At 38.9% G+C, this 27,898-nt stretch overlaps 6 protein-coding genes across 9 annotated transcripts in view; 3 read left to right on the top strand and 3 right to left on the bottom strand.

The window, feature by feature from the left end:
• LOC128881671 (uncharacterized) overlaps window positions 1-6,024 on the top strand; it is a 113,142-nt gene extending 107,118 nt beyond the window's left edge. Inside the window, exons 158-168 of the mRNA XM_054132961.1 lie at window positions 28-615; window positions 988-1,935; window positions 2,147-2,515; window positions 2,714-2,914; window positions 2,993-3,241; window positions 3,322-3,510; window positions 3,586-3,824; window positions 4,053-4,323; window positions 4,441-4,679; window positions 4,767-4,953; window positions 5,062-6,024. Of these exons, the coding sequence (XP_053988936.1) occupies window positions 28-615; window positions 988-1,935; window positions 2,147-2,515; window positions 2,714-2,914; window positions 2,993-3,241; window positions 3,322-3,510; window positions 3,586-3,824; window positions 4,053-4,323; window positions 4,441-4,679; window positions 4,767-4,953; window positions 5,062-5,297 (3,716 nt within the window). The 3' untranslated portion in view covers window positions 5,298-6,024. The remainder of the gene's footprint in view (window positions 1-27; window positions 616-987; window positions 1,936-2,146; window positions 2,516-2,713; window positions 2,915-2,992; window positions 3,242-3,321; window positions 3,511-3,585; window positions 3,825-4,052; window positions 4,324-4,440; window positions 4,680-4,766; window positions 4,954-5,061) is intronic.
• A 661-nt stretch (window positions 6,025-6,685) lies between these two features.
• On the bottom strand, window positions 6,686-8,612 carry LOC128880719 (GDP-fucose protein O-fucosyltransferase 1). The gene is made up of 6 exons (XM_054131082.1): window positions 8,350-8,612; window positions 8,148-8,263; window positions 7,950-8,073; window positions 7,523-7,887; window positions 7,206-7,442; window positions 6,686-7,101 (listed from the first exon to the last, which is right to left on the bottom strand). Exons 1-6 carry the CDS (start codon window positions 8,456-8,458, stop codon window positions 6,898-6,900), a joined length of 1,155 nt encoding a protein of 384 aa, XP_053987057.1. The 5' UTR covers window positions 8,459-8,612; the 3' UTR covers window positions 6,686-6,897.
• A 261-nt stretch (window positions 8,613-8,873) lies between these two features.
• On the bottom strand, window positions 8,874-13,729 carry LOC128880843 (mediator of RNA polymerase II transcription subunit 15). The gene is made up of 12 exons (XM_054131333.1): window positions 13,515-13,729; window positions 13,329-13,416; window positions 13,175-13,226; window positions 12,903-13,097; window positions 10,893-11,152; window positions 10,651-10,806; window positions 10,453-10,571; window positions 10,301-10,383; window positions 10,054-10,215; window positions 9,690-9,972; window positions 9,507-9,609; window positions 8,874-9,445 (listed from the first exon to the last, which is right to left on the bottom strand). Exons 1-12 carry the CDS (start codon window positions 13,640-13,642, stop codon window positions 9,116-9,118), a joined length of 1,959 nt encoding a protein of 652 aa, XP_053987308.1. The 5' UTR covers window positions 13,643-13,729; the 3' UTR covers window positions 8,874-9,115.
• A 66-nt stretch (window positions 13,730-13,795) lies between these two features.
• Window positions 13,796-15,880, top strand: LOC128880845 (deubiquitinase OTUD6B-like). The gene is made up of 4 exons (XM_054131336.1): window positions 13,796-13,950; window positions 14,145-14,559; window positions 14,635-14,854; window positions 14,932-15,880. Exons 1-4 carry the CDS (start codon window positions 13,881-13,883, stop codon window positions 15,115-15,117), a joined length of 891 nt encoding a protein of 296 aa, XP_053987311.1. The 5' UTR covers window positions 13,796-13,880; the 3' UTR covers window positions 15,118-15,880.
• On the bottom strand, window positions 15,669-18,568 carry LOC128880844 (lysine--tRNA ligase). 2 transcript variants are annotated; one of them, XM_054131335.1, is made up of 8 exons: window positions 18,470-18,568; window positions 17,854-17,998; window positions 17,322-17,771; window positions 16,999-17,244; window positions 16,502-16,924; window positions 16,217-16,410; window positions 15,985-16,147; window positions 15,669-15,921 (listed from the first exon to the last, which is right to left on the bottom strand). In XM_054131335.1, exons 1-8 carry the CDS (start codon window positions 18,502-18,504, stop codon window positions 15,814-15,816), a joined length of 1,764 nt encoding a protein of 587 aa, XP_053987310.1. In that variant the 5' UTR covers window positions 18,505-18,568; the 3' UTR covers window positions 15,669-15,813. The 2 variants fall into 2 exon arrangements, with proteins under 2 accessions (XP_053987310.1, XP_053987309.1); XM_054131334.1 differs by lacking the exon at window positions 18,470-18,568 and adding an exon at window positions 18,075-18,333.
• A 141-nt stretch (window positions 18,569-18,709) lies between these two features.
• LOC128880846 (dynein axonemal assembly factor 6) lies at window positions 18,710-20,293 on the top strand. 3 transcript variants are annotated; one of them, XM_054131338.1, is made up of 5 exons: window positions 18,710-18,957; window positions 19,103-19,320; window positions 19,497-19,624; window positions 19,764-19,917; window positions 20,001-20,293. In XM_054131338.1, the coding sequence occupies exons 1-4, from the start codon at window positions 18,843-18,845 to the stop codon at window positions 19,891-19,893; spliced, it is 591 nt and encodes a 196-aa protein (XP_053987313.1). In that variant the 5' UTR covers window positions 18,710-18,842; the 3' UTR covers window positions 19,894-19,917; window positions 20,001-20,293. The 3 variants fall into 3 exon arrangements, with proteins under 3 accessions (XP_053987313.1, XP_053987314.1, XP_053987312.1); XM_054131339.1 differs by having other exon boundaries at window positions 19,112-19,320; window positions 19,764-20,293; XM_054131337.1 differs by having other exon boundaries at window positions 19,764-20,293.
• The last annotated feature ends 7,605 nt before the right edge of the window (window positions 20,294-27,898 follow it).

Below are 27,898 nucleotides of genomic sequence, written 5' to 3'. Positions count from 1 at the left end.
AAATCCAACGAATTCTCGTTGTCGCAGTGGATTGCGAATCGGACAGCGAGTGCAACGACGCAGCCACGTGTTACAACGGCCAGTGCGTGAATCCTTGCATCCTCGAGAACAAGTGCGCTATCAACGGTGAATGCTACGGCCAAAACCACCGAGCAGTTTGTCGTTGCGGTCCCGGCTACCTAGGCAATCCCGAGGTCCATTGCGAGAGGATCGAGTGCAGCACCGATCACGATTGTCCTCGAAACTTGGCCTGCGACAGCGGACGCTGCGTGAATCCATGCATAGGGGACTCCCCTTGCGCGCAGAACGCCATTTGCTACGTCCAGGATCACCTCGCCACCTGTCGTTGTCCAGATAACCTGCCGATCGGAAACCCGTACTCTTACTGCGAGCATCGTCCTACGACGGAGCTCGACGAACCAGAATGCAGAATCGACATCGACTGCGCCGACAAACTAGTGTGCATCAAGAACAGATGCATCGATCCGTGCCCTGTGATCAAACCCTGTCCGGAGAACGCTCGGTGCAACGTACTCGACACCGTCCCTGTTAGAACGATGACGTGCACTTGTCCCGAAGGCTGGACCACCGACGTCGACGGTGTCTGTAGACCAAGTAAGAATGATCTCAGTTCGGGTTGTAACTGCCTCTTTAACGCATCGGTTGCCGAGCCAAGGCTCGTAAAAATTTCTATAAAGTCGAAATTTTGTCTCGAGACTATTAAAAATGAAATAACTTAACATCCGTAGTGGTATTTAATATTTTAACATTGCCAAATTCACGAATCCTCTCCGGATTTATTTTCGTTGTAACCTTTGAAATTAATTTTTTTTTTTGGTTACTTAATAAATGGTCCAGTATATGGTTTTCGACGGCGAATGAAATGATGTAAATTGAGCTTGAAAATTCCTATCAAAGAGTACGTAAAAAAAAAAGAGCGTCCAATTTCTTCTACGCTAAACGCTTAACGATCGTCCGTGTTTCCAGTTCAAATAACCACCATCGGTACCTGCACCACGAACGACGAGTGCGGAGACAGCGAGGCCTGCGTCAACAGACAGTGCAGGAACCCCTGCAACTGCGGCACCAACGCCGTCTGCCGCGTGAGGAACCACAAGCCCGTCTGTTCCTGCGACGAAGGCTATCAGGGTAATCCAGACATCGTCTGCCACTCCGTGGAGTGCAGATCGGACAGCGACTGTACCCTGGACAAGACCTGCGTTGGCCACCACTGCGTGGATCCTTGTCTGGTGTCCGACACTTGCGGCGTGAACGCCGAATGCTTCCCCAATAACCATAAGGCCGACTGCCGTTGCCGCAAGGGCTACCACGGAAACGCTTTGGACCGTTGCAGAGTGATCGGTTGTTACAGCAACGGAGACTGTCCCGGCGATCACTCCTGCATCAATCTGCAGTGCGTGGACGCGTGCGTCCACAGCAACCCTTGTTCGCCACTGGCCGAGTGCCGAGTCTTCAACCATCTCCCCATATGTCGTTGCCCAGCCCAACACACGGGCAATCCTTACGTAAACTGCAAGCCAGAGGACAGACCGGAGTGCAAAGAGGACGGCGATTGTCCAGATACCCTGGCCTGCTTGAACAACAAGTGCCAGAATCCTTGCACCGCCATCGAGCCGTGCACCGAACCGTCCGAGTGCAGGGTCTTACCAACTTACCCTGTTCGCACCATGGTCTGCGTGTGCCCAAGCGGCTACGTGAGCAGCGGCAGCGGAACCTGTCGAGCCACCAAACCGATCCTCCCCATCGAATGCACCAGAGACAACGACTGCCCTTCGGAGAAGTCGTGCGTGAACGCCGTGTGCAAGAATCCTTGCGCCTGTGGACCTAACTCGGAGTGCACCGTCGCCGATCACAAGCCAATTTGCTCCTGCGAACTGGGTTACGACGGAAATCCCGACGTGGCGTGCACCAAAGGTAAGAAAATAGGCGGGAGAACCTCGAACCTTAACCCTTTCAACCCTAGTAGAATATACAGGTTACTCGCGTAACACGATTTTTCGAGTACTCGCGATAATCTGTGAAAAAAATATTTTAAACAAACGTTGATCGGTTTTCGATTGGCTATACTTTGCGATAAACAAAAATTTGGACGAAAATTTTACCACAGCTGAATTTGATTTTCCAGTTGTCGGATGTCGCACCGATGGCGATTGCAGCGGATCGCACGCCTGTGTACAACACAGCTGCGTTCCTGTGTGCTCGCAATCGCCGCCAACCTGCGGCAAGAACGCCGAGTGTCACGGTATCAACCACAAAGCCATCTGCGAGTGTCCACCCGGGCTCGGAGGGAACCCGAGAGTCGGTTGCACTCTCCTCGGCTGCAGAACCAACTCGGATTGTCCCACGAACAAGGCCTGCATCAACAGCCGCTGCGAGAATCCGTGCACGGTGAATCCTTGCACTGGTAACCTGGATTGCAACGTTTACAACCACGTGGTCGAGTGCGCTTGTCCTCCTGGTTACATCGGCGACGCTAACTCGGGATGTACCAAACGTACGAATCTACATTGATATATTCGAGGCTTTCACGTAGTTCTACGTGATCGATACTAATCGAGGCCTTGTCCTTTGTCTCGTCCAAAGGACACGGTTTACACTTGGAAGTTTCGCTTAGTACCACCTTTGAATCGACATTAGTACGACACTATAGGGTGTCGATCGTTTGGCTAATCTTGGAAGTTTTCGTTTTCAGTCACAGAGAAGTGTAAAGCAGACAACGAGTGTCCATCTCAGACCGCCTGCTTCAACGGCGAGTGCATCAATCCATGCGTGAAGATCGAGCCTTGCGGAGTGAACGCGGACTGCAAGGTTCTAGACACGAGCCCTGTGAGGACCATGATCTGCGAGTGCATCCCTGGTTACAGAGGAAACGCGGTCGTCCGCTGCGAAAAGAGTAATTTCAACGATCTGTCAGCTTTCGAACGAACGACCGTTCTCGGAACTACTCTAAACGCGTCTTCTCGTTTTGCAGCCGACGTCTGTCCGGTAGAGAAAGGCCAAGTCCGCGACGAGACCGGTAACTGCGTCTGTCTACCCGGTTCGGCTAAGGACGAGAACGACATTTGCATACCCTGTCGCAAACAGGCTGGAATGGTCGTCAACGAAGAAGGATACTGCGTGTGCGCTTTGGAAAATGGCATGATCATCGACGAGTACGGTCGTTGCGTGTGTCCAACGGAACACGGGTATAGACTGGACGCCAATGGATATTGTAAATTAGGTACAACGAAATCTAAACGATCCTGCCGTTGTCTGTCTCGTCTATGTGCGAATCAACTCTTAATGGAATTATTTTTTTAGTCGACATCATCGAATGCAGAACCGACGACGACTGCGCTGATAACAGACACTGCGACCCGACCAGCCGAACCTGCGAAGATCCTTGCCTGGCGCAACTGTGCGGCGTGAATGCTCTCTGCAATGCCACCCGTCATCAAGCTGTATGCACGTGCATCAGCGGCTACAGCGGAAACGCTTACAATCAGTGTCGTAAGGACAGATTTCTTCTTAGAATTTCCTCGACTCGTAAATGTTTCCGGAACTAACGGAGATTTCGTTCAGTAGACAACATAAACCGAGGGCGTACCGACTTCCCCAGACCGGACATAATCGTCAGCTGCTTGTCGGACGGGGTACAGGTTCTGATACACCTTCTGGACGACGAATTCGACGGCGTCTTGTACGTCAAAGGTCGCAGCAAAGACGAACAGTGCAGACGAGTCGTTTCCATTTCTTCGGAAACCATGCACAAGACCGAAATATTCAAGGTGGCGTTTGGAAATTGCGGACTGATACACGTAAACGTAGGTTTACTTTTGAATCAAATATTAGTCTTGCTATGAAACATGCCGATACTCGTTCAGTTTAATCTTGTCGTTAATTATGGGTACGAATAACTTTCTTGTTGTTAACAACTTGGAAATGTATATATATTTCTGACCACCAACTCAACCGTCGCAAAGAAGAACAAAGGACTGTAGGATTGTCTCTTTTTAACGTTAACAAATTTCATCCTCTTTCTACGCTTTCAGGGACAAGCCAGCTTTGTACTGGTTATACAAAAGCATCCTAAATTGATGACGTACAAGGCACAAGCCTATCACATAAAATGCATATACCAAACCGGTGAACAGAACGTCACGCTCGGATTTAATATCTCTATGCTGACAACTACTGGTACCATTGCAAACACCGGTCCACCGCCGATCTGCTTGATGAAAATCGTCACCCAGAGCGGAAACGAGATCAACTCCGCCGAAATTGGGGATAATCTGATGCTGCAAGTCGAAGTCCAACCTTCCAGTGAGTATACAACAGTTGGGTCGAAGTAGCGAATATTTTTACGAGCGTAGTTGTCGAGAATGTTGCGGACCACACGCGTTCTAACCTGCTCTACGAATCGTAACCTTCGCGTTTCAGGTATTTACGGTGGATTCGCTCGAAATTGCGTTGCCAAGACGATGGAGGACAACCTGGAGAACGAGTACATCGTAACGGATGAGAACGGATGCGCGACAGACCCAACGATATTTGGCGAGTGGGAGCAGAATCCTGAAACGCAGGCGTTGATGGCCAGCTTCAACGCGTTCAAGTTCCCAAGTAGCGATAATATTCGATTCCAGTGCAATATCCGCGTTTGCTTTGGACGTTGTCAACCCGTTAGTACTTCCATCCTTGCATTCGAGTCGTTTATTGAGCATCTAAGCGATTTAGAAGCGATAGTAACCTTCGGACCGGTATTTCAGGTGAATTGCCGAGGATACAACGCGTTTGGTCGCCGTAGACGAGACGTGGAGTCCGAAGTAAACGACACGTCTTTGAGCATCGCGGACAACTTTGAGGGACAACTTAGAGAAGAAATAACCATTCAGTCGAATCTGATATTCACTCTGGACGGAAGAGAAGAAAGGCATCCAGGGAACGCACCAGAAAGTAAATAAACATATCATTAAAATCGCCTGGCTAAACCGAGGCTTCCATGGTGACCTTTGAATTTATTTATCAGCATATTCTACTAATACGTCATGTTTATCGTTTCAGCTTCGGCGCAAAGAGTGGAGGACATATGTGTTTCTATGGTCGGCTTTGTGATAGCATTAGTAATTACAGCACTCCTGGCACTAGTCGCTGTAGCTATTGCTGTATCATGCTGGCTAATGGCGTATCGTCGCCAGCCAAAGACTGCTGGACCACTGCCACATCCACCAGAGTTCCCAAATCCGCTGTTCACTACTGAATCTGTAGCTGAACCATCTCCTGATTATCACCTATCATAAGTCTTCTAGGATAATTATTATTTTATAACGTAATTTTATAATGGTCAATTGGAACGCATTTCTGACCACATCTCCTGGTGGTCGGTTTTGTATTTCTATGAACGACTCCTCCAATGACTAGCCCTCCGTACTTTCCTCCCAAGGGTTCACAATAACCGCGTCATATGTTCACTGTTATATATTATATATATGTATGCGAGTATCCTAAATCACGATATATATATAATATATATATAAAGATATATCTACTATTTATGGTGATGGTTGCTTCCATTATCTAAACATGAAAAATTGTCCGGCATACCTTTTTTCTTTCTGAACTATCCCCAGTATTTAGTCATTGGAAGATTCGTTGAGCGTAACACTGCGAATGTAATTCCCGTGTAAAGTCAAACGAATTAGTCTAATATAGCTTTCTTACTTCGAAAGTAGGTAACTGTACATTTTCTCTAATAAAACGCTAATGTAATATTTTTAAAAAAATATTTTTCACTGATTCCCCGAAAGAAACACATAACAAAAAAAAAATGTACATATCGAATTGAGTAACCTCCTCCTTTTTCGAAGTCGGTTAAAAAGAAACGTTCTACTAAGGTAAGTGTCGCACATTAGAAAATATTTATGCGTATATCTCTGCGTAGTGTAAAATAAAGTCTCTGGTAAGCGTCAGTCTGTTGAAATTGTATTCTCAACAGGCAAGTTAAGGTGATTGAAGTTGACCTAAGCGGAGAATATTATTCACATCGAAAGCACGTCCCATAATTAAATTAGAGAAACGTCTATTCGCCATTATTCTTCTTGCAACAAGATCTTAAACAACTTAATTTATACGAAAGCAAATCATAAACTATTAAATTGTAGCTTCAAATGCTTTTAATGAAGCATTTATATAATTAAATAAAAAGACATTCAAATTTCCCGCGGGAAATTGTGTCGCCATCTAGCGGTGAAAAGGCCGAACTAATTTTCGGAGTATGGTCAGCGCCTCTATCGGGAAAACGCTCAAGTTTGTCCTCAATAGTTCCTTTCCTCACTTCTAGATGGCGCTGTTTACCGTGTGTTTTACCGACCTGTCGATACATTACCATCATGTCGGTAAATAACACTGATAATGGCGCCATCTAGCAGTAAAAATAAAAACTATTCGAGGACAAATTTGGACGTTTTCCCGATAGAGGCGCTGACCAAACTCTGGAAATTAGTTCTATATCTTCATCACTAGATGGCTATTGATTTGAGCAAAAAAGCGGGAACCCACAAGGGAAACTACGATGGTTTAAAAGTTTAAACAATAAAGCTAGTCTAGAATATATTTCATAAAGTCGATACATAATTCCTTAATATAAAAAAGTAATTTAAGATTCAATGAGGCCATTCTTCACGTAAAGAAAGGTTTTAAAAAATAATACTGTATTTAACACGAAAATACATGCATACATACAAAATATATATTACATAAATAGAGATCGAATTCACTGTACATTAAAAAGAATTCAATTCGATTATACTTCCAGGATTTCTGTTATTTAATGGAGACGGTACAGTAATTAGTATGCTAACAAATAAGGAATGAAAGTATGTGGAAGAAATAGATATTTTATTAAAATTCTTCGTGTGTAATAGAATACGAAGATCTTTCTGTAGGGAAGCCCCAAAAGAATGAAGGATAACCTTTAACTTCTCTTTCTCTTGCAACAAAAGCTGAGAAAGAAGAAATACAATTTCCTATGAAGTAATTTGCTCTTCCTAGAATAGCTAAATCTAAATGGGGCGATGCAGGCGGATCTTGTTTAAAAACTGATACCTGGAATAAATGTAAAAAGATCATTCCATAAATATATGTATGTTCGATATCTTTTCCTGGAATGTAACACGTATTATTATGAAATATATTGGCCAATTCCTTACTTCCATACGTGCCAGCGCTTTAGTAAGTTCTTCGATCATGTAATTATTATCGGATGCAACAAACACTGATTTGACGTCGTTACCATTGCGTATGACACGTTTGAGATGACGCACTATTAAATCGAACGATGGTAGACACATAGCGGAAGTTGCTTTTCCGCGTTCATTTCGATAACCAAGACATTGAGGAGCAGCGAAAAGATTTGGCGTGCTTGAAATAAATTCGCAAGCACGAACCTGTAACGAATGAAATAATATGTATTTATTTTATAGACTTTTATTTATATTTCAGTACCCAATAAGTAATAGATATATACCCAATCAATTCCGTTACGCAAATGTATTCCAATGAAGGCTCCCTTTGACAATTTTTGTTTTATAAATGCTTTCGCTTCGTCGAGCATTGCCGTATTCCATTGGAGACATTTATGTAACTTTTTATTTTCCAATTGAACAGGAAAACTAGCAGGTGCACCTGTGAATGCTAATACCGGCCAACTTACTGCAGGATATCGCTTTCGCCATTGTACAGCCATGTCTGTATGATAGACATCGTAATGAAGAGGACCATAAAATTCTGATTTTACAAAATCTATGTTATATGTGTCCCAGAATGGACCAAACGGGTTTCCCTCTTTAGCATTACATGAATCTTTTTTACCACGTGCAGAGTAACAGAAAGCTGAAAGCGATAATATGTCTCAGAAGGGCATCTAATCTTTTCATTTAACATTCAAGACTTACATACTCTTTCCTTAGGTTGCCATATTTTTGGAGCAATATCGTCCATGAAATCCTCCATTACTATTGCTTTATGGCAACTTTGTACTTGTGAAACATTAAAATATTTATCAAAAGGAACTTGTATCTGAGGAATAAGCAAAAAATACTCAATCATCACAACTACAACTATTTGGTGATAGTTAAATATCGATTACTAACTGATTTAGTTTCTCCAGTTCTGTATTCAACCCATGGTGGTAGAACCAGAGTACGATTTATTGCTTTCGCAAATCCTAAAGCACCTAAAAAGTGATCTGCTTGATTTCCAAATCTTCCTACGATACAGAGTCAAATTAATCATTTGAATGCGTAATTGTATTCTATAAGAAACAAGATTACATGAAAGAATGTGATATCTTACCCATACACGGACAGTAAACAATATATCCATTCGTATCGATATCAAAATTTTCGCAATAAGTACTGTAAAATTTGGTCAATAGTAGAATGAAAAAAATAATACTGAACATTGTGATCGAGTTTCGATCAGTTTCGTACGATGTAAGTGATTTGTCGTATAATACTCCAAGTCAACCTATAAACCGATATAATTCTATTTTATACCATTTTATACATATCCATCATTACTATGGATACGTGCATCGATCACTGAAAATATAGAAATACTTTCTAAAATCAAAACCACAGAGTAGTTTTATAGAGATGAAACTCTTGTCAGAACCTTTGATGTTCGTGACATATAGTAACTAGGAAAACAGTTCTAGCCATACCGTTTTCAAAATCGTGTTTTTACAAAAAAACGAATTTTTAAATTTATTACATTACGATACATGATTACATAATCAAGTAACCTCGATTATCTCATAAATATTTTAAGTAAATCAAAGTCAAAGGATATGGGATTCAATAATAAATTCGTTTACATAAGAACGTACATGCATATATATTTTTGGAAATACACATTTTTTTTCTTTATATGTTGTAAATATTCGTAGATAAATGTTCGTGATTTTACCATACTTTTTGTACAGTACATTGTATCTGTAGACTTATTGCATTAAAAATATTTACATCAGTATTACATTGAAAAACAAACATGCAAACATAGATACGCGTCAAAGAGAAATTATACAGATGAGTTTATAAAATATTCATAAAAAATTGTACTATAATCCCATTAATACAGTATTTGTAGTAACAGGCGTTTGCGAAGGTGCGCTGGCTTGCCTCACGCTCATTTCCCAGGTGTCCAATAATTGAGATACAGAAAAACGACGAGGAAGCTTCGTTATACGCGCGTTTAGAGCTTTTTGTACAGCGCATAGGAACGTAGTAGCGTATTCATGAGGCGCCATAACGCAACGCGGAGGCGTTAGGGGATAATCAGCAGGAACTGTAACCGATACTGGTGGAACGCATGGAAGATGACGATCGTCCAACCAACATATTAATTGAATACACTTGGATCCATTTTGTTGCGCTGGATCAAGGCTAACCTATAAAATATGATATCCATATATGTATTATACGAAAGAAATATATTTGTAACGAAGTTACCTTAAATCGTTGATCTAATCGTGCTATTTCTCCCTGTAATACATCTGGTATATCGCTAGGAGATTCTTCTATTTTTTGTTTCTTTAATGGCGGTGGTAAATTCCTATTTGCATAAAGAAAATTTCATTAATGGTACCATGGAGTTTAATAGATAGTTCTTTATAGAATATAAATATTACACACTTTATTTCTGGACCAAATAAAGCTTCTAGACATGGACCAAAGGTACGTTGTAACGTATGGTTGACCACTGGGCTTTGAAGGTGCGTGCTTACTGCTTCCAAAAGTGGACTGAAGAAATGATGTTCTTTTAACGTTGATACTCGCCCAACACTAGCATCACTACGTTTAACGTCCACTTTTTCAAGGACTACCTCACACTTTAACAGTGTATCCATCGGCATACGTTTGCTAGGGTTCGATAAAATTTCTAAAAGCTTCTTCATTTTACTTAATTTATCGACATCTACAAAGGAAGTAAATGTGATATATATTTATATATATTACCTAATATGTACTACGTCATTATATTTCCTAATTTACTTACTTCCATCGTTACCCATCTTGGCGATCATTCTTCGCAAAGGTTCAATGTATTTACTCAATTGTCTAACTTTATCTCTATACGCTTGATCTTCTTGTTGCGGACTTGGAGTAGCGCCCACACCTCCTGGAGTGTTCAAAGAACTGCTAGGAGATGGTGCCATACCTAGTTGAACGCGTATTATTTATTATCTTTTTCATTTGTATTTGAAAGTATAGATTACCTTAGATTCCAAATTCTTTAAACATACCTACAGATCGTTGAGGTCCTCCCATTATAGCATGTTGCGGGCTCGGAGATGGAACTAACGCTGGAGAAGCTACCATCTGATTACTGCAAATATAATATCATTTAAATATCTATTAATACTAATATGTTTAACAAATGATTTCAGAACATAACCTCGATGGTGCCCCTAAACCAGCTGGACTTGGAGCCGACGGTGACGGACTTTGTCGTAAAAACTGATTTGCTGTAACGTTTCGAGGACCTGGAAATCCAGTGTTTATCATTTCACCTGACTGTAAGTAAAAATACTTGTGAACGTTTCAAAATATTTTCGCGCGTAATTATATATATATTAATTTTTCATTTACATACTTTTCTTTGCATATGATTTAATTGTTGCATTTGAGCAGAACCTAATTGCGCCGAAGTAATTTGATTCATCTGTTGTGGCATACTAGTTTGAATTCCACTTATAGATCCACCAATTTGATTACCCATTTGACCTGATAATTGATTCTGCATTTGAGTCTGAAACAAATACGTATTTTGTTACTTATTTGTATATTTGTATTACAATCATTGAAAATACATACTCCTTCTCGCGATATGTATACCTGCATGCTTTGCTGCATTTGTCCTGGAGTAATTTGTCCCATTTGATTAGGGACTACTTGATTCATTTGCGGAGGAATTTGTCCTTGCCCCATTTGATTCATCTGGGTTAACATCGAATTATTTTGCATAGTCTGAATTGAACTCATATGACCCATCGGACCACTGGTTTGGGCAGGCATCATACCCATTCCTGGCATTTTATTTTGCATACCTTGCATGGTCATAGGTTGCCCAGGACGTTGATTTAGACTTTGCAATACTAACGAAAATCGTTAGTACAAATTAAATTAATTGTTGCGAATAAATTTATAGTTATGTAAAATCAACGTACATATTCAGTTGAACATATTATTTATTTATGTAAACAGAAGTAAGAATACATCGAAAAACGTGATAAAAAATAACATATGCAAGTTATAGATAGATAAACATCTTCTTTCTGATCAATTTCAAATATAATAACAACTTAATATAAAAAAATATAGTACGTATTCAATCACTTAAACATATTACAATGATATAATTAAGATGAAGATGATACTTGTTCGAAATATTCATTTCTAATGAAAATTTCAAATGCTTCCATTAGAGGGAAATCAAAAAATATTTTTAACTTCTTTTCGAGTTTATGTACACACATTTCCTTCAATTTTTGCGATGCACCTTGTTTGCATATATACTCATATGCAAGGCTTGCAATTTGTAGATTTTCATCTAATTCTAGCTTTAGAATAATAATATCTTTGTAACTTGTTTTCTCTATATCCATTGGCCACCCTTTCTCTTTCAGCAATACTTTCACAATGGTCAGTGATTTATTTACTTCAAATTCTATATCACTATATGTTTCTTTCACTTTATCAATTACTTGGTACACATATACTAATCTTCGTGCAAAGGTATCTAACAAAATCTTGACTTTATCTACCATTTTAAGAACTCTTTGTCCAACAGGATCATGAGTGCCTCTCTTTATTTCATTATTAATATTTATAGTTTCTGGTAATCGAGTGCGTCCTAAACTGATGTACCATTTTCGTAATAATTGAATATATGCGAGTGTTATTTTAAATTTGATGCCTTTTAAAGAAGATCCAGTAACAATAGGTTTATAATGATAACAAACTCGATCATCTGCTAAGGCAACTTTCATGCCACATTGCTCTTCAATTACTTTTGCAAAGTTTTTTCTGTAACTGATAGTATGTTTCCATGATTCATGCAATGCTTCTTCATCTTTTCTACGTTGAATATATTGTTGAAATTCGACTTGAGATGGTGAATTCATTAATTTTTTATATTCAACTGAATTATCAGAATCATAAAGAGAATAACTTTCTATGGAACTGTCATACTGTGAGTAATATCTGTTAGTCAGTCTCGACATTTTTCTGAGTTTGTTGTAAATATGACACAAGATTTAGCAATAAACAATGATTATAATTTTGTAATAACAGTAATTAGGTTAGGTTAGGTTTCTCTGTTCTATAAAATAAAAAATATTCAATAAAATTAACAATTCAGGATACTACATATTACAGAGTATTTAAAGTTTATACTTTTAGAATAGTTCCCTCCAAGAAAGAAAATTCTAGATTCAAATACTACTCTTTGTATCTGTTGCAAGTTTCTTAGAGTAACCATACCTTCTCCATAGATTTTTGACATATAAATGTTGGAGAACTTGCAATGTTATTATTGAGGTCATGTTTCTCAAAACAAGATACATCTTTGTGTAAATTTTAGTAACTAAGATAATATACCTCATTATATGCACTATGAATATCAGTTTTTGTTATAAAAGTGGATGTGGCACAGATGAATTTTCTGTTTATAATATCTATATCACAACCAATGACATTTGATATTTATAGTATACAGGATTCATCCTAACAAGTGATACACATTTCAGTGGTCACAAAAACGTATAAACATAAAAATTTTTAGGCAGACTGCTAAAGATATAATTATTTCTAACAAAAGTTTACAATGTTGATATGTAAACTTACGATTGGTAGCAGTATTGGTAGGTGGTTGCTGAATTATTCCTTGAGGATTAGATCCTGGTCCACTCATACTCATCATTTGATTAATACCAGTTCCCTGGCGTGCCAATGTTTGCAATGCCCCAATTGGATCTGGCATCCCTTGATTTCCTGTACCACCTGTACCTGGTGCAGCACCTCCTGCACCTTTCTTGGAGTCTAAAAAGAAAATGGAAATATACATTTAACAAATACTTCTATTTTAAACTCTATGTAATAAAGCAAATATATATTACTGAGTTCTCTGACATGTAGAATCAACCTGGCAACAAAACCTAGATATTCCTCCTGCAATGAGACAAGTCTATGTTAGTCATGAAATTACTTAATAATTTTTAAACTGGAAAAGTCAACAAAGTAAATTTAATAAGAAAAAAAAGTACAACATACCCTAGTTTTTGCCTTCTGAAAAACATGATTTTCCATATCAATGCTATTTCTTGTAGTGGGCATTCCAGACGTTTGTACAACTTCATCTCTGTAAAGAAAATATTCAGTATATACGATGGGCGATACTGTTATCATTATATTTTGTAATATGTATTATCAGAATGATATTATCATGAATTAACTTACATTTTCGCAATTACACTTTGTCGGAAACTTTGCGTTTTCCACGAATTCTCGTCAGTTGCCATATTTTTACATTCACTAATTAAGTAAACAATTAAAAAAATCTGAAAAACTTCTATCAGCATGACCATTAACGACTAAACATGCTTACTGGTATTACTGATACTAATGCAATGCATACAGATCAATGCAGATACAGTAAACTGCAAACCTGATTTTCAAAGAATTGTAAATAGCCCCTTTATCACGTTTCTATGAGAAAGATATTTTTTGATGCATCCATTGAATCCTGGTAGATAGCGCTGTAAATTAACCTCAAAATAAATGTCTTATAGCTAATATTGCTTATAGCTAACCTCAACATTCACAATGGCAGAGATAACATTGACGGAAGAAGGATTAACGCAGAAACATAAAAAAGAACGAAAGGAACTACAAGGTAATCGAGTTAAGTAACTCTAAACTCCGATATTTTTTTTTAAAATGTCGCTTTTATGTTTCAAAACAGTAATCGATCGAAATGTTACTCTTACATATGTGCGTTAAGTTATGCTCTGTTACTAGCATTTAATTATATCACGTAAACACATATTTTACGTACACATTTGTACAATTATCGTTTCTGAATTACAGCACAAATACAAATTTTAAAGAAGTCAATTTGCAAGGGTGACAAAAAGAAGAAAAAAGAAGTTACAGAAGAAATTAGTCGTCTAGAAGAAGCCTTGGATGAAAAGCAAGAAGAAGAATCTACTAGATGGAAAGTTGCACATCTTAATATTAATAACACGGAAGATGAGAATATTGAAAGTTATAATGATGAAGTGATAAAAAATGATATACAACACGAACAGTTGACACACAGAGTTTCGAAAGCACAAAAAAGGAGAGACAAAAAAGCAAATGCAGAGAGAGAACGTAATGAGAGAATAATAGAGCAAGAAGCATTAAATGTTTTTGGCAAAAGAAATGTTGAATTGCAAGCCATAAAAAAAATTCTTCAAGAACGTGATCTAATGATGTTTGATATTCCAAGTGATGGTCATTGGTGAGATACTTATTTGTAAAGTATTAGTTCTGCATTGATTATAAATATTTTGTATTAATTATACAATTCTTACAGTTTGTATAATGCTGTTGCACATCAATTGAAAGTTATAGGAGAAACACCATTGAATTTTCATGAACTCAGGACAAAAACTGCTGTACATTTAAGAGAGAATATGAATGAATTTTTACCATTCATTTCTAATCCAGATTCTGATAATGTTCTTTCACCTGAACAGTATGAGAAGTATTGCAATGATGTAGCAGGTACAAGCGCTTGGGGAGGTGCTATTGAGGTTAGGTGAATTGGAATTTAATGTAGAATGAAGTTTTTCCTAATGATACTTATATAATTACTTTTATTTTAAAATAGCTACAAGTTCTTTCGCATGTATTGAAATGTCCAATAGAAGTTATTCAAGCAACGAGCGCATCGTACATTGTTGGTAACGAGTATAGCAATGGGAAAAGAATGATATTAACCTATCATCGTCATATGTACGAACTAGGTGCCCATTATAATTCCGTTACAAAATCTGTTAAAGGAGAAGAAAGTTGATAAGTACTGATTAATATTTCTACTTAAGAAATTAAATATATAATTTCTTAAAAGTTTGTATTAACATCAAATGTACGAATCATTCAAAGAGCTGCCACAAGTGGTATCCAGGAAACATATCAGTCATATCTTAAATTAAACCTTAATGTTTCTCTGGTAACTAGCCATGTACCCAAAAAAAATTAGTATTTTGTGTCAATAGTAAGTTAGACTTAAAATATAAAGATAATGTGAATCAGTAGGTCTTCCTTTAAGTTTTTTTTTTTTTCTTTATAAATGGTCATAGTAAAAACTATATTAATTACTTAAATGTTTGACAATATAAAGAAGCTGCCAGTGAATTGCAAGTACACATTGTTCAGTGCTTGCGCTTGCTCCGATGTTCTAATGTAAATACCTATTTATTTTTAATTATGGGTTATATATTTTATATTAAATGTTTAATTTTACATGGGAATCGAACAATGAAATATTTAAAAAAAATTTATTACAGCAGAAATATTAAGATTGTGTGCATGCGTGAATATATATATAGTAATAATTTTCTGATGTGTTTTTAATAGATTTATACTATTTTAATGGTAAGTAATATGTACAAAATATAAAATAAAAAATGATAAAATATTGAAGTGACTATTAGTTTGTGGAAGTACAATTTATTTATATTCAGTATGAGTCACAGTATAAGAGTTTGTTTCATTTATCCACATTACTTGCACTGGTGTCATCCACTGTTTTATCATTGTCAGATACTTTGTTTTTATTTGGATCGTCTGGTTTCATTTGTGGAAACAGTAACACTTCCTGGAATTATATATACACATTTAACATTACTTTATTTTTATTTTTGTTTACTGGAATACTAACCTTAATGTTATTAGAATCTGTGAGGAACATAGTAACTCGATCGATACCCATTCCCCAACCAGCAGTTGGTGGTAAACCATATTCCAACGCGGTACAAAAGTTCTCATCGACTAATTGCGCTTCATCATCACCAGCTGCTTTGTCTTTGGCTTGGTCCTCAAATCTATACACATGAATTGTTTGTTTTAGGTTAGATCGTTATCAGTGATAGCTTTTTACTCAAACAAATTACCTTTCTCTTTGTACCATAGGATCATTCAACTCTGTGTACGCATTGCAGACCTCTTTCTTCATAATAAATAACTCGAATCGTTCTGTAAGACCCTTTTCAGAACGATGCCATTTTGCTAGCGGAGACATAATTTGCGGATGATCCAAGATGAATGTAGGGTTGATACAAGTTTCTTCTATAAATTCACCAACGAGCTGTTTAGAATATACATATACATTTAGTGGATATATATATATATATATGTATATGTATAGTTATAATTCCGAAATTTTGAAAAAGTCTTACTTTATCTAGCAACCTTGCTGTTGTTCTCGGCAAAGGACACTCAATTTCATGTTTGATACAAATTTCGTTAAATATCTTATTTGATTCTGGTGTATTCAATTCGTTAGCTGGCGGTAACTTGACTTTTAATACTTCTTCTAGAGTCTTCATCATGGAAACGCGTTTAAAAGGTGGAGTGAAATCAATTTCTACCGCTTCTCCTTCTGGACCATCTGGATGATACATAATTTTGTAACTACCATGTATGGTCTTCACCATCTCGGATACCATCTGCTCTGTGATTGTCATTAAATCATTATAATCTGCATAGGCCATATAAAATTCACAAGTGGTAAACTCTGGATTGTGAGTCATATCTATTCCTTCATTCCTGAATTGTCTTCCAATTTCATATACTCTATCTAATCCTCCGACAACCAGCATCTAAAAGTGTAAGCAGTATTATATTAATATAATTTTTACATAGTCAATTGTGATTATATAGTAGTATGTATTACTTTAAGATACAGTTCTGGAGCAATGCGCATATATAAATCCATATTTAATTCATTGTGATGTGTAACAAAAGGTTTAGCTGTGGCACCACCAGCAATCATATTCATCATTGGTGTTTCAACTTCCAAAAAGCCAAGTTCATCGAGAAACTTACGAATATACGCGATCACTTTCGCTCGTACATGGAACGTTTTTCTTACTCTATCGTTTAATATAAAGTCCAAATAACGTTGTCGAAACCTTGTCTCCTAATTGGTTAAACATAATATAATTCTTAACAATCATAAATCACATACGCGTTAGAATAGAAGTCGTTCCTTTATACCTTGTCTTTTAATCCAAAGTAAAGATTAGGTAACATGTGTAAGCAGGGACTTAAAAGGGTAATACTATGTGGCATTATAGAAAATTCACCCTTTTTAGTTTTCCCAGGATTTCCGATAACACCGATAATGTCGCCTCTTCTGATTTTAGAAATATCAGCAACAAATTTTTCTTCATTCGCGTAATTTCTCGCGTTAGCCATGACTTGAATTTTAAGACCTTCTCCTCTTAGGTCATAAAAAATAAGTTTAGCACCAGATTCCCTAATAGCATATACACGGCCAGCAATACTATGTACTTCATTCTCTAATACTTGACCATCTGTCAAGATGTTGCTAAATTTTTCAATGAAATTTTCTAACGATATGGATACATGAAACTTATGTGGGTAGGGGTTGTTGTCTGTATTTTTAAGGTGGTTGACTGCTTGTGTCCTGAGTTTAATATATTCCTGAAAAACAGATTACACAATTAAAATATAAAATGTTTGAGTACAATAAACATAAACATGATGAACATAAATGATTGTTTACATTTGGACTGATCTCCTCTTCTTTAATATCATTTTTTCCCTTAGATTTGGCTTCACCTTTCGTTGTTGCTGGAGTAACTGCCTTTGCTTCTTTCTCTGCTTTCTCTTTCAATTTCTGTTCTGTCTTTAGACGTCTTTTCAATTCACTGTAATTATGATTGGAATATGTGATGGTTCTTACCCTTAATTAAATAATTGAAATTCTTCTTAAATTGAACGCACTTTGTTCGAAAATGACACACAGTTATACGATGTAAACTTGTAGGTTTTCTATTAAATAGCAGCGGCAGTACAGTGCCAGTCAAAGTTTTGGTTATGTTACACAACATGGTTAATTAAAAGTATCGTTGTTATTATATCAACAATTTATGTGCATGTATATATAACAAGTATACTTAATCATCAATTTTTACGAGATTGCATTATCTAGCACGTGGAAAAATACATAAACGCAGGCAGTTGTCCATTAAACAACGTGGATAGCCAGATCGTTGCATTCACTATTGCTCTATTTAGGTTATGTTAGAATAATAGATCTAAATAAAAGATAATTTCGAACAGGTACAGAAATTGGAACAAATAATCCAATTTCCTCTCAGTATTATTATTTTACTCACTTTTTTGATAATTTTTCACTCGTAGTGTCCGCCATGTTGGTAAACCTCCGTAGAAAGTACTCTCCTATGTAAGTTGGCGAACCTGCAAAATGTCAAGCTACTCATTGTCAGTCGATACGTTTCTTTGCGCCAAATTATAATTTCAAATTAATTAGACAGTTTAATATTGTGTTTGTTCAAGTTTTCATTATCTCGAATATAGTCTTTCAACTGTATGAAAATGTTAATAAAAATGTCTTTTTGTAATTCGAGCGTTGCTGCGGAAAATATTCAAAATGTGTTACTTTGGAAACCAATGCTTGTTGATTCGCGCTTTTGGAATCAATCGTTTCAGTGAAAAGTGTTTCACACTTGTGGGCATTTTTATGTGAAAATGGATGGCTGTTTAGGATGCCAGGACATAAAGGCGTTGCAGAATTTGATTAGTCCACCGATAGATAACTCGGACTCTGAGGATGATCTACCACAAGCTGGCGCACGAAAACTTTGTAAGTAGGAAAGTTTCGAAAACGCAGTTGTTTCTATTCCTTCTGTTCTACGATCTTACGATGACTACTATCAATTACTATGACAATTAATGTCTACGACTACGATAATGGACAATAATTACGAGGAAACCGTTAAATTTTAAAGGTTTTTCAGGTCCCAGCGATATAGGCGCCCAAACTGTGGCGAATGGTGCCCCTGAAAATGCAGGCCCGCATGGACCGCTGAAAGAAGGGCCTGACGATATTTGGCACCCCTCCGAGGCAGACAAAGCGCAATATTCTGAAACATGCGATCCAAGAGAGGTGCCCGAATACGAGATGAAATTTAAGCAAGCTGTGTCAGCGGAGGATGTCTTTCTAGGCGTTAGTTTTCTTTTTTTTAATTTCTTACGATATTTTTCAGCCTCTTGAGGGACGAATTACTTTATTAAAAATGAATAAAAATTCAAGTTTAAGTCGCAGACCAGTCAATACTCTTACATCTTCACCTACGTTGTTGTTCTTGATTATCACTAATTGATTACATGTTGGTAGATCAGATGGGCTTCAAAACTCCGAGCACGGCTTCCTGCGAGTGGCTGGCCATCCTCGTGAAGATGCCGCAGGAGTCGCGCGACAGAGTCGAGCTCACCGTGGAATCCGACGCGATCGACGTTCGCAGCCCAAGGTGAGAGAAGGAGGCGAGAATTTATCGACGATTTCGCCAAGTTTCATTGCTTTGACTCGGGGGACGGCTCCGGAATTTCTTTGACAATTTTACGAGGCCGTAAATCTGTCAGAGCGTAAAGTCAGTCACGATCTTCCAGATATCGGCTGCACCTCGCGACACCCCATCCGGTCGATCCCAGTGTCTCGTCTGCCAAGTGGCACACCGACGTTTCCGCTCTGGAGGTCACGCTGAAACTCGTACGCGAGCTGGACGCCGTGAATTTTTAATCTACCCATTACGTGTTCGACTTTGTATGTAGAAGTGTCAATATATTTGTATCTTCTTGAAATGCGATACGTGATTTATTCACGGGGTTGGTCGATTTTTGTTTCAGACGGAAAGTAGGTAAACTTTGGAAATTTATGATGATTGATCTGTTCGTGTTTTCAATGTTCTGATATGTTTTTGGTAATGTTTGTGATGGTAAAATTAATGATGCTATTGTGGAGTATCATAGCTATTATAGTCAGTTCCAAGTCCTGCAGGCTTTAACAAAACTTAGCATAGTGAGGAGCCTAAGTGAACCTAAGTCAGGTTACCCCTGCCCAAGGCAGTCGCTAATGACCTCGACGCGACCTAGAGCAGTCAGCTAGAAAGAAAGAGTAAATAAATCCACGGCTCGTAAAAGCTCACAGGGTCAAAACGCCAGGACCCGAATTTCATCGATAACATCTCGTTCGTTGCTTGTAAACATTTACGTCTCGGGACAAAGACACGCGACGCGGTAAATAAAACCCAATCGAGCGCTCCGTAGACCCATTTCGTAGTCGATAACATCGTATTACCAGGCGGTAACAGTTTCTTTTTTCTCTCAAGTTCTCAAACAAATTACCGAAGCTGTATTTTCCCGATAACAACGGCCGTATCGATGACGGGGAATCTCGAAACACGATGCGCGAGTTCGGCGCCCAAGGAACGGTCGATGGAACGAGGGTTAAAACCGCGCTCGAGGACCGACTTCGTTCCTCGTTTCTCCGCTTTTCGTCGAGACCGATTGACAATCGACTTGATCCGCCAAGAATCGAGTAATTTAGTGGAGTGTATGCCCGGAAGCTCGAGCACGCTTTCCAGCTATTTGAACAGCCTGGATTTGTTACCGTCAGTCACTCCTCTCTATCCCTCTAGCTCGCGATTCTGTGGCTGATGCGTCTTCTGCAGGGTACACGGATATAATCTGATACAAGGAACGATCTGTAATTTGGTACTGTACGGCCTCCGCCACGGAAATTCTTGCGATAGCCGAGAGGTCCGTTTCGAAAGTTTGTCGTTAACCCGGCACATTTCTCTTCTTCCCATACGAATTTCATCTATTTTCATTCATATACGTTGTTTCCACGCGAGTCGTGAATCCAGATGCATTCCTAAATAAGCTAAAAAGAGCGAAGTAGAGATTGAAAATTAATGTCTTCATTTAGAAAAGTGCCGCTCGAATCGTTTACCCCAATTAGTTTCAAAATTAAATTGCTCCTAATATTAATGGCCTGAACAAAAGCGCAGGACTCGCAATTAGCGGGCTCGTTAAAAATGGTAACTAGATCAAGAACGAACGTCCCCCATTTTGGAATGCGTACTGCAAATTGCGTTTTGCGTTAATTTATTCTAAAAAATTCTATGTTTACGTAATGCTTGGTTCACTCATAGACGACTGGGTGTCTCTGTCGTTTACCTTGAAATATTTTTCATGAATTCCATTGCGCGAGTGTTTTTAACGATCTCGATCCCTCCGACATGAAGTTACAAGCAGCCAGAGTTACTTCTTCGTCGTCTATGGATTTATTTGCAGCTGTTTCAGGAAGAACGAATGCAAAAGTTTTCGCGTTCGTTGCACGCTGGATCGCAGGTCCGTCTGCGAAGTTCGACGAACTTTTTTCAGTCCAGGTTGTCCCCTGGTATTAGTTGAAACAGCCAATTAAAGTGATTGGATATCGACCGGGCCTTACAAGTTGTCCAGAGTTTCTTCGCAAATTAAATATTTTCTTACCGAACATTGATTGCCAGCTTCGATGGAAACCGGGCTTCGAAGTAATTCGTAACGCTTCCGATGCTTGCAATAAAAAGCTTTAACTGGGGGAGAGGCGGAGCTTGGCGAAATTAACAAGGGACGTGAGAAATTGATTCGCGTACTTCGTAAAAATTGAATTCGAAAAGAAAAATTTGTAGTAGCGCTTTAACTTAATGTCACGATGCTTTAAAGTACTTAAGTAATCTATCCTGTATTTTAAGTTGGGAAAACCGTAATATTCAATGTGTTTGCGTTAGTTCGGTTACGATGATCAGCGACGTAGAACAGGTTTCGTTCGTTTTATTATCGTTTCGAGAGCGTGCACGTGTAAATAACGATTTTATGTATTCTCCAGCGGTGAAGGATGGCACAGAATTCCGTAGCCTGTAGTTTACACTTACACACTCTGTCGCACGAAAGATATTTTATACAAGAGGTTTCCGGTGATGGTGAAAATCAGCCGAATGGAAATTTCACATCTAGCTCAAGGAGACTGTATAAGCTGTTTACGTGGGAAAATAGGTAGAAAAAAAATCGATAAACACAACAGGATGCGCGACGCAGATAAAAATTCTGTTAGCTTCCCTATAGACGGCATCAAACGAAAATATCGAAGATCCGAAACTGAAGTTGAACAGTTTGTGTACATTTTAGATGAACGACATTTCTATACGTTCGTGTAGTGTTTATTTTTATTTCAGCACTCTTGAATCAGCCACTTCGGGATTAGATAAGGTCTTCGTTAGGTTTCCACAGTCTTAACTTTATTATTTCATTGCTTTTTAGACAAGGGGTGATGATAAGATTTCCTTGCGTTCCTGTAATATTAACATTCGCGTATTATTTGTAAATCTGCCATTCCAGAAAGTAGACAAGGTCTCTATTTCCTTCTTCTATTATGGTTTGACTCGGTCGGTGGTGTTCGAAACTAGTTGGTTAGTTATTTATTTTCTTTAGATATAATACATGTATTGGTGCATATCCAAAGATGGCGTTTGAGGTATTCCAGTTCGAAACTATAATGGATAAGAAGTTCTCGCAGCGTTTCCGCGCTATTATATCTTTCTTTTATTCCGTTCGAACTAGACGGATTCGATAAAACAGAGAAGATCATGGCTCGCGGGCGCAACATCAATTTTCACGCGTCGAAATTATTCGCGTCTAAAGTTTGCGAGCATTATAACAGTTATTCGCGCGAGTTGCGATCCTCGTCTTGTCCAGTCAATTTCCTCGTAAATTCCGACATTTTGGGAACTTTGAAACGGAACACCTTGAACGGGTTCGCTCGTATGACCCGACGGTGACATATTGCATAATGCAGTGCAGCAACACATTGTGATGCATGAAGAGAGATGCACAACGAGGCGCCAACGGTGAACGTTGGCGTCCTCGATGCAGCCGAGTTCGATTCTTCCGCGTGAATCGATTGTCGAAACTGTATCGAGAATTGAAATTCTTTTTGACAACTGCGCGTTCCATCCTTCTCAGTTATATTAAGCTTCCGAATAGTTCGAGTATTCCGTATTATTTATAGAACTAAGGAGGATCACGTTCGCTTTTGTGCATCAACGTTTCCGATATTTTTAAACAACAAAACCTCCGTTACAGAAAACATGTACGCTTACGAAAAGACGCGATACCATGTACTCGATCTTGATATTGTTAAGTCATGGAAGTCTGAGATAGAGGTAGTTTTCTCTGTAATTCTTGGGAATGGAAGTTTAAAAGGTACCACACCCTTTTACCTTCGGAAATGGTTTATCCGTACTCGTTTCTACGTTACGTAAACAAGAGAAACTAAAAGCACGATCGGATCGTATTTCTCGTCGAACGATTAGCTGCTCGATTTAATAAACGCCGCGAATAAATTATACGGAGCTATCGCCGGTCGCGCGTTGTATCAATAAAATTCTGCTCGTTTCTGGTCGACGGTGTGTTCGACAGCGTGTTTGATAACGCAATATTGCGCGCGATAGTGTTTACCGGCGATACTTGGTCGACTGTCATGTTTGATGTACGCCGATGACGCGCGACATTCGGGTAATTATAAGTCTCGTCACGAGACGCTGCACGCTATTTTGTCGTAACAGTACCGGGGAAGTCGCGACGACAAATTTAACAACGGCTGCAAGCGAAACCGGGCTAACTCGTCTTGGGGAATTAATAATGTTGTGGTATCTCCTAATGAAGGTTTTCAACGCATGCTCGAGGAAGCTTCCGTTGAAATTTAATGATTCATGTTTGTATACATTTTCCCATCGAGGAACGCGAATGCGACCACGCCGCTGAGGACTTTGGTAGACCGTGGAGATCGCGTGTGTGAATAGCAAATACGAATTTTGGGAGATACGTGGAGGAGTCCCGAATGGGCCTTTAGGGACTTTAAATTGTATCAGGTCATCCCATAAGTAATATCGCCTCTTACGTTACTGTAAAAAAATACCTTTTCCGCAGTTTGGTGATGTATTTATCGAAACAGACGGATTCTGATGATTTTTTTTTAATTTTTAAATTTAAAATCTGAAGGACACTGCCATGTAACTAAATCAATTTATTTTTAAAGGTTTGAAACGGAGATTACCTCGGCACACGTGCAATTCTTCTGCAGAGGATTATAATTGCCTATTCTACGCAGGATTAATATCCCATGGACGAGCTTTCAAGCAGTTTTACCTTGAAAATTTGATGAAAGTAAATGACATTTCGCGTCCACCAACCTGAATACGTAGTTTCCCCTCGTACAGTGATCAAATTCTCCTTCGACCGCTTCCCAGCGTTCTCCTCCCTTCTTTCAGGATCCTCGTAGGTAAATCGAACTGGATCAGTCCCAATTACACGATTATACAGTCTCTATTCACGCACGATAATTACTGTTTTAACGGTGGAACGCTGGACAGTGAATTAGATCGGTGAAAGATAAATCAACGGCAGGCCCGATCAATTCATGACGAGATTCCGAGCATTTCGATAAATTGTCGGACAGCCGTGCCTGGATATTGTGAAATTGCTTTGACACATTTCCTACCATTTGGCCAGAGCCTCCTGCGCGTTGGGAATCGATAAATCAACCGATAGATAATGCACACGGACAGACGCAACGTATGCTCACCTTGTTCGTCAACTCTACTCGTTGTTTCTGGTCGGCGATTCATCTATGTTAATTCCCCGTCAATTTCCAACGGATAATGCCTTCGCGCGAGACGTGTTTATTCCTGGCATTTAATACAGAGACGGTAGATCGAATCCCTAACGCTTTCATGGATATATTAAGCGCGAAAACAATTATTACGGGAGTTGATTTATTCGCCCGTCGAATTACCGTGGAGAGTTACGTGTACGGTATTTATTTTAAAGTGATCGGTGAAAAACGTTGACCGAGTTTCGGATCTCGTAGGGCTCGCTCGAATTAGTGCTTCTGTGTCACCTGGATGCGAGTACAAGTTGGAAACTCTTGAGAGCAGCGGGAAAGGTACATTTTAGCTTGATGTGCTGTTTTATCTTACTTATCTGTATGTTAGAAATTTTAGGGTAGAGATTTTATTTAGGATTGGAGTCAGTGCTATAAATTCGCGGATAAAATATTTCATCGCGAGATCGTCATTTTCCTCCGCAATCGAGATCGTTCCAATTCTCTGCGCACGCAACATCTACGCATTTCGAATCAGAGCGCAATATCTCCACGAGAGAACAGACCAATACCCCAGCGATCACGCAAACTTTTACGACCCGATGATATCACGGAATCAGCATCCAACGGAAAGATCAAACGAAGGTCGACGATCCCGCACCACGGAACCTGTTGACATTGATCGTCTATTGAACGAACGGACGTTTAGCTCTCAGTCTCAGTTATTCACTTAACCGTGATCGCATCAGGGATGTTTATGAAAGACGAACGAAAATACGGTCGCGATGACGCGAAATTGAGACGGGAATGAAGTCACGCGTCAATTTCGTCGCGTTAAGTGTCCTACTTTCCTGTCGGCGTTCATTTAGATTTATCGAAGAGCATCTTCACGGTGAACTCTTCAACTGGATGCAGCACTATGCCATAGTTCGTCGAGCAAACGCGTAGAATCGCGTCACGTAATTCCACGATGAAACGGGAACGGGTAGAAAACTCGATTCGAGCGTCTGGTCTCGCCAGTGGGAGATTATATGTAGTATAGGGGTGTGGGAGAAATGCTTCTTCTGGGTGCAGGAGGTGCAAATAATTCTAGGTTTATTAGTACCATGTACTATGTTTATTAGTCATCGATGGACTGTGGGTGTTGATGCATTCGTGGCAAATTGAGGTATTGGTAAATGGAGGAGAATGTACATATATTCATGAAACATAAATAATGTACAAGTTGTACATGTTACACGTATTAAACATAATACGCACCTTATACCATTTAAAAGAGAAGATACACCTTTCATTTAAGTTTCGATTCATTTTCTGTATCAATAAAAGTATGACACGCAGTCTAGCCTTTAACATACAAGATAAATTAATAAGGAGTCAGCTTTGTCCACGCGTGGCAAGTTTTTCTGTTTCATCGAATGTACTTCTCTCAAATTTTCTTGAAACGCTCTTATTTTTTGAAAAGTGTGAGACAGTGGTACTCCTACCACGCGACTCGTTCAGACAACTGAGCAAGCAATGAAAATTTAGTCTTCTGATGAGTCCACGCGGTTTATTTCCGCGGTCGTTTTGAGCCCAGACTCGAGGTATGCGCTCGAAAGGTAGCCTCGCTTGCTTTGCGTTCTCGACAAACATTAATTTACGGAAAACCGGCTCCAGCGGGACAAAAAAACAAAGGGAACGCGCTTCATTAAAATTTACTCTCCGTTCTCGAGGCGAGATAGAAAAATGTCCTACTGTTATTCGTGTCGTAGTTGATATCAGCGCTGTTCTATATGAAAATTGGTCTGAATTTTTCGAAAAAAAAAACTCCCTGCTCTCCTTCAAATAAGTCGATAAGCTACGGTCTCTATTTTCATCATTATTTCGATTACAAATAAGTTACACACCCCTGTATATGGACCTACTCGCTCCAAACTGAGGGGGGGGGGGGTAGCTTCCTTAGACAGTGTCTCTATTTTGCACTTAATTTCTTCAAAATATTGAAATACGAACGACCAACCTAAATCGTTATCTATCCTAATCGTTAATCGATTTTCCGAATCTTTATTGTTTATATTTATCGCGTATACTCAGTTTTATTTTAAAGTTTGTCTCCCTTGAAAGGTAGAGAGTCTGTCCTCTTTTACCCCTCTTTAGAAACGTCCGTGTCTCCATGTACAATTCCCCAAAAGGCATATAATTAATTGCGTATTACGTCGAAACAATGCGTGTGTAATAGTCTTCGGTTCGCTGCTCCCGAACGAGGACAAAATTTTTGCCAGGCCAGCAATCGTTTCACCTCTTGTTTGCGGTGAAGTTCGAGCGTGAGGGTTCGCAGAACTACTGACCACGGATGCATCGCGCACGTTTTATCGCGGGGTGATCGATAGGGGTGGATCGGTGGGAGAAGAATTTCTGCGAGGACAGGGAGAAATTCAGTAAACTGGCGCAAATATTTGTACACGCGATTGTCCTAATTCAGGAGGGGCATTAATTGCATTCGAAATCGCTGGTAGAAACTTGCGTGAATTTCGTTGCGACTCGAGAGTCGGATACGTGTTGTCATAACGGTTTCATATGCTCGGCAACATTTCACCGTGGTAACTAGTAATATATTACACGTAGTAATTTGTGCGCCCTGGACTTGTTTATCGTCTCGACAAAAGTATAGTAATTGGATGAACGATGTACCGCTGGTGCGTTGAAATTTTATCAATTTGTATTATGATTGGCTGAAGATAAGACAGTAGAAGAGAGAGAGAGAAAGAGAGAGAGAGAGAGAGAGAGAGAGGGGGGGGGTCAAAATTGTTCAATCAACACTAGAATATTTTCTGTGACTAATGGAATAATACTTTCTTTTTTAAACCTGTTTGAATTCTTTCCGCGAACAGCGCTATAATCTTGTTCCACACTGAATCGATAACGTTGCATTCGACGCTGAAATGGTACAAGACTTCTACATGCTAATATTTATCACAAAATGATAAATTTAATACTTTTTATATCGTAAATGCGTTATATCAATTGTTCATTAATTTTTAAGCAAAATATAAGTAAGAAAAAAGAAACTGCCCCCAGAGAGATTTGAACTCTCGACCCCTGGTTTACAAGACCAGTGCTC

The sequence above is a fragment of the Hylaeus volcanicus genome, chromosome 8, assembly GCF_026283585.1.
Source record: "Hylaeus volcanicus isolate JK05 chromosome 8, UHH_iyHylVolc1.0_haploid, whole genome shotgun sequence".
NCBI lineage: Eukaryota > Metazoa > Arthropoda > Insecta > Hymenoptera > Colletidae > Hylaeus > Hylaeus volcanicus.
Note: the sequence above shows the minus strand (reverse complement) of the source record. Positions and strands in the feature narration are given on the sequence as shown.